This window comes from Choloepus didactylus, chromosome 4, assembly GCF_015220235.1.
Source record: "Choloepus didactylus isolate mChoDid1 chromosome 4, mChoDid1.pri, whole genome shotgun sequence".
NCBI lineage: Eukaryota > Metazoa > Chordata > Mammalia > Pilosa > Megalonychidae > Choloepus > Choloepus didactylus.
Genome location: NC_051310.1, coordinates 137,957,112 through 137,976,024, shown reverse-complemented (window position 1 = coordinate 137,976,024; position 18,913 = coordinate 137,957,112). Strand labels below are relative to the sequence as shown.

The window sequence follows — 18,913 nt, the reverse complement described above, 5'->3', positions numbered from 1 at the left end:
GCAATCTTTAATAAATAGTGTTTGTTTACTTTTTCTTCCACCATTCTCTTGTAAACATCTAAATTACATTCTGTTAGTAATTTAATTACAAGAGGTGAAATACAATTTTGTTGTTGATACTGTTATTTGTTTGTTTCATTGTGCTTTTTCATTGACAAAAAGTGAAATAAAAGGCTTATGGTAGAATAAATGATAGGCTCCTGAGTAAACCAAAATTGGTTATGATAATGAAGAAGGATAAAGTTTCAAGGGGAGGAAAGGAAAAATAGATACACAAGAAAAGTAAGTTATTTATCAAATAGAAGCTGCGTTAAGCAAAAACCAGACTCGGGCTTTCCAGTGATGTCTTAGCAATACACAAATGTTTGGAAACACTGATGTATTAGGTTTACATTTGGATTAAGATTCCTTTAAGACACACAAACAGAAATCCCTCATCTATAGCACATCACCATAAACAGATTTGAAAAGTATTTCTCTAGCAATTTCTTTATTTTGCTTACCTAATGGAGCTAATGCGCCAAAATCTGAGGTGATAGCCTGAAGTTTGGAAAGAAATCCAAAAACATTGTTCAAATGAGTTCAAAGCCTCATAGCAGGGTAGGAAACCGTGATAGGCCAAATAGGGAAGACCTCTGCCTAGCAAACACTGACCACAAGGCAGAACATTCTCTGCATAACAGCATTATATATGTGAGTAGATCCCAGGTCCCATTAAGTTTTCCATTAGGGAGATGGAAACTGTCTCTCAGGAGTATTCTTATATCAAGTAATAGCTGGGCCTTACCAAAAGGCAATTTTTTTCCTTTGTAAATATTTACATTTGTATTTTAATAAATAGTATACTAATAATGGATTTTATGCATCTTCCAGGCCGATGACTCCCAAATCTGTATCTCTAGCCTACACCTCTTATCTGCATTTCAACTCCCATTTCACATCTAACAGGCATCATAACTTAACATTATGTTGTAATAGAACCTTGAATTTCCATCCTCAAACCTGTTCCTCCCCTGGTTCTTTCCAATTTCAATAAATGATTCTGCCATTTGCCAAGTTTCTCCAGGATGTATCAATTCTTCCCCATTTCTCATTCCTATATTTACATATGCTACATCTTGTCCATCAGCAAGTCCTTGTTTGATCTACCACAATATATATCTCGAATCCGTCCACTTCTCTTCATCTCTGCCGCCACCACCTTAATCTAAGTCATAATTATTTCTTGCCTAGACTACTCCAATAATTCCCTAACCAGTCTTCTTACTGCTACTCTTGCCCTCTACTGTCTGATCACCACAAAACATTCACTGTGATCTTTTTGAAACCTTAATCAGCTCACTCCCTTCTCAGCTTTGAAACCCTTTAAGCAGAGCACTGACATGATCTCAGTCCTGCTGACTGCCCCAATTTCCACCTGGCTCATCATCTCTGGGTACATTGACCTTAAAGAATCCAATACCTTCCACCTCTGGGCTTTTCATTTGTTTTTTTGCATGGAATGCACTTCCCTTCATTGATTCATTCCCATTTTTCAATTCTCAGGGAGGCCATCTCCCAGTTCTCTCTTGTGATCCAGTTATTTCTTTCATTGAACTTATCACAATTAACCTTTTTTTTTTTTTTTCAGGATCTTGGGTTAGATTTTTTTTTTATCTTCATTTTATTGAGATATATTCACATACCACGCAGTCATACAAAACAAATCGTACATTTCGTTCACAGTACCATTACATAGTTGTACATTCATCACCAAAATCAATCCCTGACACCTTCATTAGCACAGACACAAAAATAACAAGAATAATAATTAAAGTGAAAAAGAGCAATTGAAGTAAAAAAGAACACTGGGTACCTTTGTCTGTTTGTTTGTTTGTTTCCTTCCTCTATCTTTCTACTCATCCGTCCGTAAACTAGACAAAGTGGAGTGTGGTCCTTATGGCTTTCCCAATCCCATTGTCACCCCTCATAAGCTACATTTTTACACAGTTGTCTTCGAGATTCATGGGTTCTGGGTTGTAGTTTGATAGTTTCAGGTATCCACCACCAGCTACCCCAATTCTTTAGAACCTAAAAAGGGTTGTCTAAATTGTGCATAAGAGTGCCCACCAGAGTGACCTCTCGGCTCCTTTTAAAATCTCTCTGCCACTGGAGCTTATTTATTTCCTTTCACATCCCCCTTTTGGTCAAGAAGATGTTCTCCGTCCCACGATGCCAGGTCTACATTCCTCCCCGGGAGTCATATTCCACGTTGCCAGGGAGATTCACTCCCCTGGGTGTCTGATCCCACGTAGGGGGGAGGGCAGTGATTTCACCTTTCAAGTTGGCTTAGCTAGAGAGAGGGCCACATCTGAGCACCAAAGAGGCATTCAGGAGGAGGCTCTTAGGCACATTTATAGGGAGGCCTAGCCTCTCCTTTGCAGCAACCATCTTCCCAAGGGTGAAACCTATGGTAGAGGGCTCAACGTATCAAACCACCAGTCCCCTATGTCTGTGGTCATGTTAGCAACCATCGAGGTGGGGTAGGCCAATACCCCTGCATTCTCCACAGGCTCCTCAAGGGGGCACTACATATTTTTTTCCTTGTTGTTTTTTTTTTTTTAACTTTTTTTTCTTTTTTAAAACAACTGTATGAAAAAAAAAATTAAAACAAAAAAAAACATACAATAAAAGAACATTTCAAAGAGACCATAACAAGGGAGTAAGAAAAAGACAAGTAACCTAAGATAACTGCTTAACTTCCAACATGTTCCTACTTTACCCCAAGAAAGTTACATAATATAGCAACATTTCTGTGAACTTGTTCCTACTATATCCATCAGAAATTAACAGACCATAGTCATTCCTGGGCATCCCCAGAACGTTAAATAGCTTATCTGTTCTTCTTGGATTATTGTTCCCCCTTCCTTAATTGCTCTCTATTGCTAGCTCCCCTACATTCTACATTATTAACCATTTGTTTTACATTTTTCAAAGCTCACATTAGTGGTAGCATATAATATTTGTCTTTTTGTGCCTGGCTTATTTTGCTCAGCATTATGTCTTCAAGGTTCATCCATGTTGTCATATGTTTCACGAGATCGTTCCTTCTTACTGCCATGTAGTATTCCATCGTGTGTATATACCACAGTTTATTTATCCACTCATCTGTTGAAGGACATTTGGGTTGTTTCCATCTCTTGGCAATTGTGAATAATGCTGCTATGAACATTGGCGTGCAGATATCTGTTCGTGTCACTGCTTTCCGATCTTCCGGGTATATACCGAGAAGTGCAATCGCTGGATCGAACGGTAACTCTATATCTAGTTTTCTAAGGAACTGCCAGACTGACTTCCAGAGGGGCTGAACCATTATACAGTCCCACCAACAATGAATAAGAGTTCCAATTTCTCCACATCCCCTCCAGCATTTGTAGTTTCCTGTTTGTTTAATGGCAGCCACTCTAATCGGTGTTAGATGGTATCTCATTGTGGTCTTAATTTGCGTCTCTCTAATAGCTAGTGAAGCTGAACATTTTTTCATGTGTTTCTTGGCCATTTGTATTTCCTCTTCAGAGAACTGTCTTTTCATATCTTTTGCCCATTTTATAATTGGGCTGTCTGTACTATTGTCATTGAGTTGTAGGATTTCTTTGTATATGCAAGATATCAGTCTTTTGTCAGATACATGGTTTCCAAAAATTTTTTCCCATTGAGTTGGCTGCCTCTTTACCTTTTGGGAAATTCCTTTGAGGTGCAGAAACTTCTAAGCTTGAGGAGTTCCCATTTATCTATTTTTTTCTTTTGTTGCTTGTGCTTTGGGTGTAAAGTCTAGGAAGTGGCCGCCTAATACAAGGTCTTGAAGATGTTTTCCTACATTATCTTCTAGGAGTTTTATGGTACTTTCTTTTCTATTGAGATCTTTGGTCCATTTTGAGTTAATTTTTGTGTAGGGTGTGAGGTAGGGGTCCTCTTTCATTCTTTTGGATATGGATATCCAACTCTCCCAGCCCCATTTGTTGAAAAGACCATTATGACTCAGTTCATGACTTTGGGGGCCTTATCAAAGATCAGTCGGCCATAGATCTGAGGGTCTATCTCTGAATTCTCAGTTCGATTCCATTGATCTATATGTCTATCTTTGTGCCAGTACCATGCTGTTTTGACAACTGTGGCTTTATAATAAGCTTCAAAGTCAGGAAGTGTAAGTCCTCCCACTTCGTTTTTCTTTTTTAGAGTGTCTTTAGCAATTCGAGGCATCTTCCCTTTCCAAATAAATTTGATAACTAGCTTTTCCAAGTCTGCAAAGTAGGTTGTTGGAATTTTGATTGGGATTGCATTGAATCTGTAGATGAGTTTGGGTAAAATTGACATCTTAATGACATTTAGCCTTCCTATCCATGAACATGGAATATTTTTCCATCTTTTAAGGTCCCCTTCTATTTCTTTTTGTAGAGTTATGTAGTTTTCTTTGTATAAGTCTTTTACATCTTTGTTTAAGTTTATTCCTAGGTACTTGATTTTTTTAGTTACTATTGAAAATGGTATCTTTTTCTTGAGTGTCTCTTCAGTTTGTTCATTTCTAGCATATAGAAACATTACTGACTTATGTGCATTAATCTTGTATCCTGCTACTTTGCTAAATTTGTTTATTAGCTCTAGTAGCTGTATCGTCGATTTCTCAGGGTTTTCCAGATATAAGATCATATCATCTACAAACAATGACAGTTTTACTTCTTCTTTTCCAATTTGGATGCCTTTTATTTCTTTGTCTTGCTGGATTGCCCTGGCTAGCACTTCCAGCACAATGTTGAATAACAGTGGTGATAGCGGGCATCCTTGTCTTGTTCCTGATCATAGAGGGAAGGCTTTCAGTCTCTCACCATTGAGTACTATGCTGGCTGTGGGTTTTTCATATATGCTCTTTATCATGTTGAGGGAGTTTCCTTCAATTCCTACCTTTTGAAGTGTTTTTATCAAAAACGGATGTTGGATTTTGTCAAATGCTTTTTTAGCATCTATTGAGATGATCAATTGATTTTTCCCTTTTGACTTGTTAATGTGTTGTAATACATTGATTGATTTTCCTATGTTGAAGCATCCTTGCATGCCTGGAAGGAACCCCACTTGGTCATGGTGTATGATTTTTTTAATGTGCCTTTGGATTCGATTTGCAAGTATTTTGTTGAGGATTTTTGCATCTATATTCATTAGGGAGATTGGCCGGTAGTTTTCCTTTTTTGTAGCATCTTTGCCTGGTTTTGGTATTAGATTGATGTTAGCTTCATAGAATGAGTTAGGTAGTGTTCCATTTTCTTCAATGTGTTGAAAGAGTTTGAGTAAGATTGGTGTCAGTTCTTTCTGGAAAGTTTGGTAGAATTCCCCTGTGAAGCCATCTGGCCCTGGGCATTGATTTGTGGGAAGATTTTTGATGACTGATTGGATCTCTTTGCTTGTGATGGGTTGGTTGAGGTCTTCTGTTTCTTCTCTGGTCAGTCTAGGTTTTTCACATGTTTCCAGGAAATTGTCCATTTCCTCTACATTATCCAGTTTGTTGCCATACAGTTGTTCATAGTATCCTCTTATAATTTTTTTAATTTCTTCAGGATCTGCAGTTATGTCACCTTTTTCATTCATTATTTTGTTTATATGGGTCTTCTCTCTTTTTGATTTTGTCAGTCTAGCTAGGGGCTTGTCAATCTTGTTGATCTCCTCAAAGATCCAACTTTTGGTGAAATTTATCCTCTCTATTGTTTTTTTGTTCTCTATGTCATTTATTTCTGCTTTAATCCTTGTTATTTCTTTTCTTCTACTTGGTTTAGGATTGGTTTGCTGTTCATTTTCTAGCTTCTTCAGTTGATCCATTAGTTCTTTGATTTTGGCTCTTTCTTCCTGTTTAATATATGCGTTTAGTGCTATAAATTTCTCCCTCAGCACTGCTTTTGCTGCATCCCATAGGTTTTGGTATGTTGTGTTCTCATTTTCATTCGTCTCTATATATTTAGCAATTTCTCTTGCTATTTCTTCTTTAACCCACTGATTGTTTAGGAGTGTGTTGTTTAACCTCCAGGTATATGTGAATTTTCTAAGTCTCTGATGGTTATTGACTTCTAATTGTATTCCATTGTGGTCAGAGAATGTGCTTTGAATAATTTCAATCTTTTTAAATTTATTTGTTTCGATTTTTTCAATTTTGTTCCCCATTCTTTCTTTTATGCTTTCATTTTCCTTTCTGTCATCTTCCAGGTCACTGATTCATTGTTCAACATCCTCTAGTCTTGTACTATGAGTGTCCAGAATCTTTTTAATTTGGTCAACAGTTTCTTTAATTTCCATAAGATCATCTATTTTTTTATTTAATCTTGCAATGTCTTCTTTATGCTCTTCTAGGGTCTTCTTGATATCCTTTGTATCCCATACTATGGTCTCATTGTTCATCTTTAGTTCTTTGTGTAGCTGCTGTAGGTGCTGTGTCTCTTCTGATCTTTTGATTTGGATGCTTGGGCTTGGGTTATCCATATCGTCTGGTTTTTTCATATGCTTTATAATTTTCTGTTGTTTTTGGCCTCTTCGCATTTGCTGAACTTGATAGGGTTCTTCTAGGATTTGTAGACCAATTGAAGCCCTTATCTCTAATTTATCAGATCTACAGCTTCGTGGAGTACACTTTCTCTAAATAACCAGCAGGTGGCGTCCACGAGCCACCTATTCTCCACAAGCCAGTTCTCCCCTGCTTTGCCTTTGTGGTGAATGGGGGGGTGAGTCTTGTGGGGTCCAATTGGTGTACCAAGCTTGCGTGTGTAGTTGGTGTTGCCCGCCCTGTATATGGGGCGTGTTTCTGGGCAGTCAGGGAGTGGGGGTGGCTCTAACAATCAAATCTCCCTGGTGATCCTGGAGTTTTAAAGCTGCTGCAATAGTCTAATCCTTCAGTTCAGTCCTGCCACAGTTTGTCTCTGCCACTGACCCACAAGTCCTTGGTATTGGCGTATGGCTCCTGAGACTTACAAGTAGGTCCCTCTTCCAGGCCATGCACCCCCTGGTCCTCTGTTGAGGGATGACTGTGCTATGTCACAGGTGAGTGCCGTCCCCCCAGGGCGGTTCTGGGCTGCTGGGCTGTGTAGGGAGGCTCCCAGTCTGCTGAAATGATGGCTGAATGGGGCTTTGTTAATTCACACTGCTCCACCTTCCCAACTCTGGGACAATCAGCTGAGGTTGCAGGGAAGGCTAATGTCCACGCCCAGTTTTGTGTTGTATTCCTGTTATTTGAAGCACTTCCGTCACACTGGGTTCTCTGGGGCAGCTCTGGGCTATGGGGCTGACGATGGGCAGGAGTGTTTCCTGTCCACCAGGATGATGGCTGTAAGCGGACACCCCCCTTTTCTTGGGAAGTTGTGGTGTTTAGTGAATTTTCTCAGCCACTGGATTATTGCCTTTTGTCTCAGAGCTCTCTTAGTTCTGCTCTTGTCTTGACCTACCCAAATTGCAATTCTTTGAAGCTTTCTGTATTGGGCTTCTTAGAGTAATTGTTTTAGAAAAAAGAAAAAAGGATTAAAAAAAAAAAAAAGTGCCCTCCTCACAGATCTAATGGGTTATTGAAATGCTAAGAGACAAAGCAATTAGGACCATTAAGGAAAGGTCCACAGGGCAGAGAGATCAGCTTTTCTTCGGGATTTGCATATGAGCCTCAGGGCCTGAGTTCTGCCCTTCCCCTTTCTATGTTCACCAGAACTCCAAAAATCCTCTGCTTTTATTTTGGAGTTTTTCCTGGTGTTTTTTTCTATGCCTGTCTCCTCTCTGCTGGGCTGGCTGCTCTCAGATTCTCTGGTGTCTGGTCTCAGTCTATCTGTGGTTGGAGTTTGGATCAGTAGAATGAGTTTCCGATAAGGGCTGCCACTGCAGTTCTCCCTTCTCCTTCCTGGAGCTGATGGCCCCTCCTCCCACAGGACTGAGCCTGGCAGGGAGGGGTGCGGGTCCCCTGGCCACAGAAACTTACAGATTTCGCTGATCTCAGCAGTTCCACGTTTTCATGAGTGTTGTATGAAGTATGCCCAAAGTCAGATTGCTGTGTGGTGTCCAGTCCACGCAGTTCCTGGCTTTCTACCTACTTTCCTGGAGGAGTAACTAAAACATACCACAATTAACTTTTAAAGTTATTTTTTTTGTGTGTATTTTGTTTTGGTCTCTCTTCTCCTTGTTAGAATGTAAGCACTATGATAGATCTTTTTCTGACGTTTTTCGCCAGTATGTTCCTAGTCTAAAGCCTAGCATACTACCTGCTTCATAATGGCGGCTCAGTAAATATTTGTTGAATGAATGAATGAGTGAGTGAACCACACAGCTGCTAAATTTGTACAGGAATGCAAATTAGAAGAGTACTCACTCATCATGCTGCCTCAAACAAAAATGCAAAGATAAGAAAAAAAATAGTGATATCTAAGCCTCTCCCCAACCCCACTCTGCAAAGTTTTATTTCAACTTACACTATTGAATATCTACTGTGTGACACTGTACTACAAGTTGGAAATTTCAGGGCACAAGAGGACACAGGCAAATACACAACCAACTGTCAGTCAACTGTTTTAAGTGTTATAAGCAACTGTAATTAAAGCAGAAATATCAGAGCTAAGCATATTCTTAGGAGCCACCAATAATATATTTACAAGACCCAACCCCTCCAAGGGCTTCATGGTAACAATTCTGTTCTGCTCCTCCTTCCAGCTGGCGTTTTTTAACATTCCTTTGATGGCTTACCTGTGTTGGAGCTTATTGCAACGGTGCTTTGGTCACAACTTCAGATCTCATCTCCACCAAGATAAATACTTGAAAATTATACCTGTTCACCTACTTATGCTACTGCTGTACATCTGGCAGGCTTATTCCTGCTACTTTCTTCATGTGACATATGGCACCCTAGCTTTTTTCTTCTCCCCTTTGTGGACCTGGTTGACACTGCTGACACCTGTTCTCATTCGTCGTGTGTGGATACTGAACTCCACTGAGCTTGGAAACTTTGTGGTGCTGTTAAAAAGCCACCTGAGCTTCTGATGGCTATATCTTACCACTGGCAGCTGGACCAAGCTCTGGTTTCCGTCCCTCTAATGCAGGACCCTGCACCAGCAGCAGGTAGAAGTCCAGTTGGTGGGAAAACTTCAGGGAGCTGCTGCTCCTTGGATATCCAGAGTTGGAGGGATTACCCACTACTGATTCCTGCAGAATGGACTAGAGACAAGTCTGTAAATAATGCGTGATTCCTTCATTCTCCAAGGAGGCCAAGGGTTGATTTACCTTTGTGAAGAGAAAGCCCTTATCCAGGAGATGCATTGCAGGGTTGGGTGTGTGGGAGTGTCTGAGGCCCAGCGTGTTTTTTGGATTATCTCATTTAAAACACCTGGCACAGAGCCTGGCACTCAAAAACTGGCAAGGGTGCCATTTTAGGGGCAGTGAACCAGTGTGGACTTGGGCCCCATTCTAACTATCAGTTGAGAAATTAGCTCCCAGTCCTATTTGCCCTCAGGGTTATAGACTCTCTGCTTCCTCAGTCGGGGGTGTTTTCAACTAATCAAATAAATGAATGAATGAATGAGTAAGCAATATCCTGGTTTCTGAAGGCAGGAGGAAGCCTGTGGGACGAGGGGCGTGTTTTAGCTTCTGGGGCGGGGCGGGGCGGGGCGGGGCAGGTTGTTGCCGGAAGTGAACGCGCGTCTGTGGTCCCCGGAAGTGGAGCGGCTTCGGCAGGGCAGCTTTTCCTGGGGCCGTGGCTGTGTTTCTCTGCGGGTTCCGAGGGAGCGAGCGGAATGGCGAACCCAGCTGCACCTGCAGCCGCGGCCCCCAACCTGGATCCGCCTTTGGAGCAGCTCTGGCACTTGGCAGTGGAGCTGCGGCTGCTCATGACTCGAGTGCGGGGTGAGCTGAGTCCGTCGCAGTTGGGAAGGGCGACGGCAGAGGTGGGCTTAGGTGGCAGGCTGGGCTGCGGCGGGTGGCGGGGATCCTGCGGAGGAGGTGGGGAGCTGAGGTGACCCCGCTTACCCCAACTTTTCTTTTCGCCTCCTCTTGCGCATACACGCTGCACTCACAAGTCGGCGAAGCCCGGGAGACCACAGAGGAGTTTAATCGGGAGAAGTTTTGGAAAAGACTCAGTGAGTGCTGTTCCCACTGGGGACCCCCATCCCTCATTTATCCTTGTGTGCCTTTCTCCAGCCTGAGCTGCATCGCGACCCCTCTCCCTCCCTCTCTTCCCCACGGAGATGACTGCCTTTTCCTCGCTAAATTCTCACGGTGGGGGTACCTCATCTTACCCAATCTCCACACATGAGAGGTTGAAGTTAAGTGTAAAATCGTGATTTTTGGAAGTGTTTTTGAGACGCCTTAGCCGGTGAGGGTGGAGAGGGACTTCATTATTTTTAAAGTCCGTGCAGCAGCAGCAGCCTTAGCCATTTAGCACTAACGTTGGCAGCAGACTCCTCCTCTGTTACCCCTCCTTCACTCCCCCCGCCCCCGTCAGATGACGCAGCTGAGAATGTGTCAAGGGAAGCCACGAATCTGACCGTCTTCTCTCGACTTCCACTGTCGTCTCCACAGGTGGGCTTTACTTTTCGTTGTCTCATGCTGCCTCATTATTCTCTAGGAATCCTCTCATTTTCCTTCCACCTTTTACATTCAAACAAGGGGATTTATTTTCCTCATCTGTCACGTGGGATTACAGTTCTTACCTCACTAGATTGTATTAAAGACTCAATATAGTAACATGTAAATTGCCATGTGCAGTATACCTAGCAATATTTAGGTCTTCTAAATATTGGTTCAATCTGAACTTCTGCCTAGTTATTTTTTTTTCTGATAACTTTTTTAAGCACTTGCTTTTTGCTAGGTGTTTTTACATACATGATCCCCAGCTGACAGATGAGCAAGCAGGCTCAGAGGATCAAGTTATGGTCAGTTAATAGTGGAGCTAGGATTTAAATTAGGGTCTGATGTCTAAGCTGCACTCTTTGTGCTATACTATATAATATTTTCATATTCATTTATTTTTATGTTGATTCAGAGTTTTATAGTTTTAGCTCTTATAATTAGGTCATTGATTGGTTTTGAGTTAATTTTTGTATATGGTGTAAAGAATTTAGGATTTAGCAGATGAGGACAAGGAAGATAAGAGAAAGCCTATGACTACTTAGAAGGAAAATAGTCAACATTAAGCATTGTTGAATCCATGTTAATTACCTTTTGGAATATGTGACTACTTAGAAGGAAAATAGTCAACATTAAGCATTGTTGAATCCATGCTAATTACTTTTTGGAATATATGGACTAATGATCTAACATAGGAATTGGCAAACTTTTTCTGAAAAGGGCTAGATAATAAGTATTTTAGGCTTTGCAGGGCAGCTCCTCAACTCTAATCATATAGCATGAACATAACTATAAACAGTATGTAAATGAATGAGCGTGGCTGTGTTCCAGTAACACTTTATTTACAAAAACTGGCATAGGCCTGATTAGCCCCACTGGCTATAGTTTGCCAACTCCTGGTTATGGTAAGTACCTCATAGTAGAACACTAGTATTTTGAGATATAGAATATCAGGAATACATTTTTCATGGTGTTTCTTAATGTTTTATTGAGTTGTCAGCCTAATGTCTGGTATCCAGCTACCTCTTTTCTGGTATGTGAGGGGTATAGCGTAAGGCCTTCCTCACAGTAGGAGTTCAGAAAATGTTGGATGATGCTGTACAGATATCTTGCTGTCTTCTGCAGTAGATGGGTTGACCACATTGATCTAATCCATTTCCTTTTTTCACCCTGAAATTGGTCCGTCATCTTAAAGAAAACTCAGATGTGCTGTGAGAAGGTCCATGCTGCCATCGAGGCAATTACTGCAGTGTACTATTCACTTCCCAAGAATCAGGGTAAGGTACTATGTACACGAAAGCATTCAGTTAATAGGGTAGATCTTTGCAAATATTGAAAGTTATATCCTGAGACTTTTACCTTTCCCCCAATTTTAGCATGTAACTTTCCCCATAAAATGCCATCAAAGATAAATTTAATAATACGAGGGACCTTTGGAAATGAGCAGTTTTGCTAAGATACACAGTATTCCCTGTTCACTATCCCTCCTCCCTTGCCTGATTTGGCTTTAAGTTCTCACTGGCTCCTCTCTCTCCAACCCATGGTAACCAACACAGCTGCTGGCTGGATCTCAGCCCCATACCCAGGCCCGGGCCATCCCTCTCCTCCACCCATATTACATCATTCTCTTTCTAAGCTCCCTCGTAAATTAAGTAGCTTCTAGCCCTGCTTGTAGATTCATGTCTCGACAAAATTATAAATTAATACATGCCATGGATCTTTAGGGTTAACCACAAATGTTTTAGACTTTTAGTGTTTCATCCATAATTGTCGTGGGGCTATTGTCCTTAGTGAATGCATGCTGCTATGGCAATATTTTGTTCCAGATCTCTTTTAGAAAACAGCATTAAGAAGTGGTAGTCGGGGCAAGAAAATGACATGGGGATATAAATAAGACCTGAGTTTTGTGTTGGACACTCCAGTTAAAGCATGTGGGTACACATTACCTCATCATCCTGAAATACTTAGACTCCCAGGAAAGCAGACACTGACTTCTAGAAAGAAGACCTGGCCTGCTTACTCTTTGGATTTGGCCATAGGAATCACTCTACGAAAGCTGGTACGGAGTGCTACTCTGGATATTGTGGATGGCATGGCCCAGCTTTTGGAAGTGCTTTCTATCACTCCAGCTCAAAGGTAATGTTGCCACGGTTTGGGTTATCACTTACTGAGGTTCCTTGCCTCAGAGAGGGAAATACCTCATTTCCAATAGCAAAGTTACTAATAACTGAGGCTAATGACCAGCAGGAAGTAGCTTTTTAGGTGACAGGAACTTAGATCACTGACATATCCTTATTGATTCCTTTCTCCAGCCCCGAGAACAAGGATCTTATTTCCTGCAGCAGTGTCTGGGTTGCATGCGAGCAGGTGCCTCAGATACCAAGAGGTGGGTGAGAATGGGAAGTGGACCAAAGAAGAGAGACCTCTTCATAGCTAGCTTCCAGCTTTATAGCCTGTATGTATTTTAATTTACATGAAGAATTTAGTAATATATATATAGAATATTACCAACATCAGAAGATAGATGTTACTACTTTTTGCCATTCTCTAGTTTTCTTACCTTTAAATTTAAACTCCACACTTGCTGTGGCTCTCTTGTGGAACAAATATGGTTCCACAAATACAGCTCCAGGAGCTGTATTATGGGACACACTGAAGCAGTTGAGTTGTCCAAGAGGACCATGATGAGAAATAGCATGTAACCATTTTATTTCTTCTTGGGGTGAATGAAGAAGAGCTTTTTAGGCCCCTATCTGGGTACCCAGGGGATATGTGGGAGAAAAATTTTACATTAAACTGTTACCTTTGCTTGGCACTTTCTTCAGTGGGAACACTGTTGGTTGTCCTTTGTAGTCTTAAGAGAATTGTTTTGCTTCTCCTCTCATTCTAATGTTTCTGATTTTTCACTCTTAGATAACAGAGCTGCAGCCCTTTTAATGCTGACAAAGAGTGTGAATTTTGTGAAAGATGCACTTGAGGAAATGGAGCGGGTGAGGGGACTTCTGTCTTTACTGGTCATAGGAAGGCAACTCCATGACTAGTAGATGAGAATTGGTTATTAAGATAGATGATTTCCTGAGCATTGGTCGAATAGGTCCCATACCAATTCCTGTCCTCTGTCTCTGGTTTCCCACCCTGTGTCAACGTGTAATCCAGTACCACTCCCCTCTGTTCAATTGTTGGACTAGAGGAGGGAGAACATTGGGAGGTGATTCAACTCTAACCATTAGTGAAGTAGTTGGCCGAGGTTTTTGGACTACTCAGACATGGTGCTGGAAGTATAATAGGCTTTTTTTTTTTTTTTTTTTTTTTTGCCTTCACATATATCTTGGTATGTCTTAGGCTGTGGAAGAATGTGACCCTTTCTCTGGCCTCTTGAATGACTCTGAGAAGGACAACTCTGATAACCTTGATAATGAGGAGGAGGATGTGTTGGGGTTTCCAAATAATCGGGACATATACTGGTCAGAGGAAGATCAAGAACTCATAATCCCATGCCTTGCCCTGGTGAAAGCATCCAAAGCCTGTCTGAAGAAAATCCGGATCTCAGTGGCAGAGAATGGGAAGAAGGACCAGGTGGCCCAGCTGGATGACATTGTAGATATTTCTGATGAGATCAGCCCCAGGTAAGTGTAGCTCCTCAGTCGAGACATCTGAACAGCAGCATTCTTGTGGTGTCACCCCAAAGTTTTTACCCAATTTATATTTTGAAAACTTTGAAACCTGCAGAAAAGTTGAAAAAGTGCTAAAGTGAATACCCGCACCTTCACCTAAATTTTCAGTTCACATTTTTCTGTAGATAAGTGGTCCGTTTTTTCCCAGAACCATTTGAGAATAAGCTACAGACATCAATAACATTTCACGCCTAAATGCTTTAGCATGTATCCCTAAGAATAAAGACATTCCTCTGTGTGACTACAATATTATTATCTCATCCAAAAAATTTAACATCTAATATAATATTATTATTTAATATTCACATATCTTTAGTTGTTTCTAAAATGTCATATAACTTTTTTTAATCCAGAGTTCAGTCACGGTCTCACATTGCATTTGGTTTTCTTCGCTTTAATCTTGTAATCCAGAACAGTTACCCTTGTCCTTCTTAGTCTTTCTTGACAATGACATTTTTAAAGAGTTTAGGTCATATGTCTTGTAGAATAGCTCACAATCTGGACTTGTGATTGTTTCTCATGATTATATTCAGGTTAAACATTTTTTTTTTTGCAAGAATAACATATAGTTGGATGTTTTTTGCTTCTTATTGCATCCTATTGGGGAGACACAAGATGTTAGTTTATTATTATTGTTATTGGTGTTAATAATTTGATCACTTGGTTAAAGAAATGCCCACCCGAGTATAGGTTAAGGTAACTTTGACCCAGTGATTTTAGCTTCCATTGAAGAACCTTGCTTGTATCAGTTATTAAATTGGTGGTTTTAGATCTTCACATTTTTGACTGAATTAATCATGTCCCATTCCTATTGACCACTGGAGTTCCCCACCCCCACCCCCAGCTTCCTAGTGAAATGGGGTATGCACGTGTTTAGTAAATACTTGTTGAGCATATTCTGTATTGGTTGCCCAGTTGCCCATTTTAAGGAACTGATAGGCATTTCTGAGGCAGTCATTTTCTCACTAGTTGCAGCCTTAGTTCTGTACTGGAATCCACCTAGCTGAGTTTTGTTTTGTTTTGTAAATGATTGTTTTTGCGTTCTGCTCTTAGTGTGGATGATTTGGCTCTGAGCATATATCCACCGATGTGCCACCTGACAGTGCGAATCAATGTAAGTACCTGCTTTGAAGGAATACCTACAAACGTAATTGGTAGAATTTCACTATTCACTAGTATTTCCTCTAAGCTATAGGATACATATTTATGTTATACTTGGATTCCAGTACAGCAGTGATGTCACAGTTCTTGCATGTATCTGTTAAATATTTGCTGAAGTTGAATTAAATATAGCCAAGAGCTTTGGTAGTTATCTGTTCTATAACTGCTTGGGTAACTTTAGAAAAATCCAAAGACCTTAAAAAATGCTGCTTTTAAAAGAAAGTGTTCATTACCACAGTGCTTTTTGAATCCCTCAACCTGAAGTCACAAGTTTCTAATTTCCGAACCAGATGGAAATAAGTGTTTCAGAAACATACTTGGTTCTAATATAAACACATTGTGTGATTTAAGCATAGAGGGTCAAGCTCTTTAAAAATCTGATGTTATTGTATTCTTATTGTATTCTCTATTGTATTCTGTATGTGCCTTTTGCTGGAGAGAGTTCTGTTGTCTTTTTAATTTAGTTTAATTTTTGTGAACTTTATTAGTTAGCAAATTTCAAAGAATGTCATGGGTAACAGTTCCATGTTGTCTTCCTTTTATAAACTCAAGTTCTAATGTCTAATGGTATTGGAAAGAGAAGTAAAACTGCCATATGGCTTACATTTTATAATCAGATGAATCAGTTCTAATAATATTTGATAAATTAGATAGTGGAAATTTGAGTCATCAAATTTATCTTCACAGTGTACAAACACCTTGAAACGGCATAAGATTCTTTTGAGCATTAACATTTTAAAAATTGATTTCCTAATAAATAAATATCTTTAGTAAAATATCTTAGTAGTTATCCCTATCATGATTATCTAGTGTGGTATTTAAAAATATGTACTGTATCTCTGTTTTATTTTATACAACTGGCATACTTAGATCCACATGTTATCTTGATATTGGTGTTCTTAAAATTTTATATATGGATTTTTTAAAAAAGGAACATTGATCATTTCTGTTTTATATTCTGGGCTATCAGCAGTTGAGAGAAATTCAGGTTACATTCTTTATCATTTTTTTTTTAAATTAAAAATCCTTATAAATTTTATAGCAAACAGTGTTCATAAGATTTTGCTAATTAGAAAAGAATTCACCATCCCCCCCACCCTAACGTAGTCATTTTATGATCAAATTATGCATATTTCTTTCAAGGTTTTTTTTTTATGATTTGTGTTGCTTGGGTCTTTTTCACATTTTAGCTCTCCTTTCCTGGTGGTAGGGCTCAGGGTGAGTAACTTCTCTGTTTCTTTTCTAGTCTGCGAAACTTGTATCCGTTTTAAAGAAGGCACTTGAAATTACAAAGTGAGTATGAGGACTTCTTCCCAAATAGTTCTTTGATAATAAACCTGGGTCACATTCTCAAGTCCCAACCCCCCATTTCAAGGATTGGAAGAAGCAGGGGTGGACTTTTCTTTCAACTTCAGGTGTGGAGAAGCTGAGTTCCTGCAGAGGAGCTTGCCTTTTCTTCTGTAGTTTTTAGGTTTAAGGATAGGTTTTCCCTCAACACTGTAATAAATTTAACTTCTCTTCCCCATTCCATTTGCAGAGCAAGTCATGTGACCCCTCAGCCAGAAGATAGTTGGATCCCTTTACTCATCAGTGCTGTAGATCATTGCATGAACAGAATCAAGGAACTCACTCAGAATGAACTTGAATTATGAGTTTTCAGGCTTGTTTGTACTCTCCTCCTCTTTCCCTTTCTCACTGTTATAGCCAGGCTATGATGCTGCATTTAGAATGCTTTCTGGATTAAAAGGGAGTTGTCTTTACTTAATAACAGATGCTATTACCAAAGGTTTTTGGTTAGGCCAAATTGGCAGTTATTTATAAACCACGTTAAGTGTGATATATTCTTCTGTGCTAGTTACAGAAGCATGACTTTGTGTTCCTGAATCACCACAAAAATTCCCAGAGAAGCTGCCTTGTATTGTAAAATCCTTATTGGCAATAAAGTGTGTTCTTTCATTGTTAAAGATGTTGATGGTCTCAATAAAATGCTAACCTGCCAGTGGTGAAATGAGTATCGTTCCAAAGTTTCTTTTTACCAGAAATACAGTGGATTGGGACTAGAACGTTGCTTTCACTTGAGTTTGTAGGTCTAAAGGTGTGGTTCTGATCAAAAGTATATTTAGAACAGAAACGCTTTAATTTATTCAGAGAAAATGACTCTACAACCCCTCTTAGTATTTTAGCATGTTATATGTTATTATTCTTAACAGTATGTCTTTCTGAATATTATCCCAGGATAACTCCCTGCCTGTAGAATTATTTTTTGGCATTGAGCTCATTTTTTAGGTCTGTCCACGTGATTGAACAAGTTTATTGTCCTTATACATACCTGTATTGTTTTCTTTGTTTTATATTACGTGTTCTCAAATGTGCATGCCAAATATTTATAAATCAAACATTTTTAAATGTGTAAGAGAGTTTATATAATTTAAAGGGCCTCTTCAGTTAATCCTGTAATGTAAACCTATACAGTTAATCCTTTTGTAAAACCATCGCCAGTTTTTGTATCTGTCTATCAGATCACATATTGGAAAGCAGGGTAAACCTGTAAGGTTGTGTATCCTGGTGACCTGAATTGGGCCTTCTACGTGTACTACAGGTCATCAACCTCCTATGCCAGTCCTCTTTCTTTAGGTATAATTCACCACATCAGCCTTTCTGATATCTCCATGCTCTCTTTAGGTATAATCAGCAGTGGCATTCATTTCTTTTGAATGACTAGTATGTACATGGGGTTGAAATTCCTTAAGCCAAATGAGTTTTCATTTATTTTTTTAAAAATGTTATTCTCCATTTTTTTAATAATGTAATAAAGGAAGGAATTGTCTTAAAATCAGAGAGTGCCCGAGCAACAAAATAATATTAAAAACCCATAATTTGGTACAAAAGGAGTCCAATTCTATTACCCTCCCTTATAGGGCTTATTTTCTATATACTTAATAATTCTCTTATTTCTCTACAGGACCAAATCCTTGTTAACATCAGGCCTTACTTGTTTAGAGTTAATGAACATAGAACTTGAATAAAAACTATCTCTGGCTGAATCTAGAAGATCATTCTGCTCTCAAGTCCAATGTTGTATATTTTATAACTTGTTCAGTCATCTTTGTATCTTTAAGGATAAAGGTCAGAGATAACACTGATTAATGTTATTTTAGGATTATCTGAAAATTCTGTTTTTAGCTAATATTGTTCCATTTCATCAGAGATATAAGAATGATTTAAATGTTAGATCCTTTCCCTTACCTATAAATTAATGAGTGTGTTAATGAGCAGTAAAATGGTTGTGAAAAACCCTGAATCTGAAAAATCTGAATTACTTATGAGTAACTTTTCAAAGGCTTCCTTCTTGTCACTCAAGCCCAGTAGTTTTTATCTTTTTATTTCAGTTTTATGGAGATACATTCACTTATCATACAGTCATCCATGGTGTACAATCAGCTGTTCACAGTACCACCATATAGTAGTGCATT

At 39.5% G+C, this 18,913-nt stretch overlaps 2 protein-coding genes across 5 annotated transcripts in view; both read left to right on the top strand.

Moving 5' to 3' along the window:
• The window catches only part of TMEM62 (transmembrane protein 62), a 71,160-nt gene extending 61,576 nt beyond the window's left edge, over window positions 1-9,584 (top strand). For 2 of the 4 annotated variants that reach the window (XM_037834163.1, XM_037834166.1), the window contains one exon: window positions 8,698-9,584. In XM_037834163.1, coding sequence (XP_037690091.1) covers window positions 8,698-9,024 — 327 coding nt within the window. In that variant the 3' untranslated portion in view covers window positions 9,025-9,584. Of the gene's footprint in view, window positions 1-873; window positions 1,089-8,697 lie in introns of those variants that run through there. The other 2 variants (XM_037834165.1, XM_037834164.1) reach the window with 2 other exon arrangements.
• Window positions 9,585-9,678: 94 nt separating this feature from the next.
• CCNDBP1 (cyclin D1 binding protein 1) lies at window positions 9,679-17,452 on the top strand. Its single transcript, XM_037834162.1, has 11 exons — window positions 9,679-9,882; window positions 10,056-10,115; window positions 10,481-10,557; window positions 11,801-11,882; window positions 12,645-12,741; window positions 12,918-12,991; window positions 13,519-13,595; window positions 13,948-14,231; window positions 15,333-15,393; window positions 16,687-16,733; window positions 16,978-17,452. Exons 1-11 carry the CDS (start codon window positions 9,774-9,776, stop codon window positions 17,090-17,092), a joined length of 1,083 nt encoding a protein of 360 aa, XP_037690090.1. The 5' UTR covers window positions 9,679-9,773; the 3' UTR covers window positions 17,093-17,452.
• The last annotated feature ends 1,461 nt before the right edge of the window (window positions 17,453-18,913 follow it).

Coding starts and splice junctions, on each gene's coding strand:
- CCNDBP1 (XM_037834162.1), top strand. CDS start 9,774: ATGGCGAACCCAGCTGCACCTGCAGCCGCGGCCCCCAACCTGGATCCG. Junction 12,992..13,518: donor GGTGCCTCAGATACCAAGAG/GTGGGTGAGAAT, acceptor TTTCACTCTTAG/ATAACAGAGCTGCAGCCCTT. Junction 15,394..16,686: donor ACCTGACAGTGCGAATCAAT/GTAAGTACCTGC, acceptor TTTCTTTTCTAG/TCTGCGAAACTTGTATCCGT.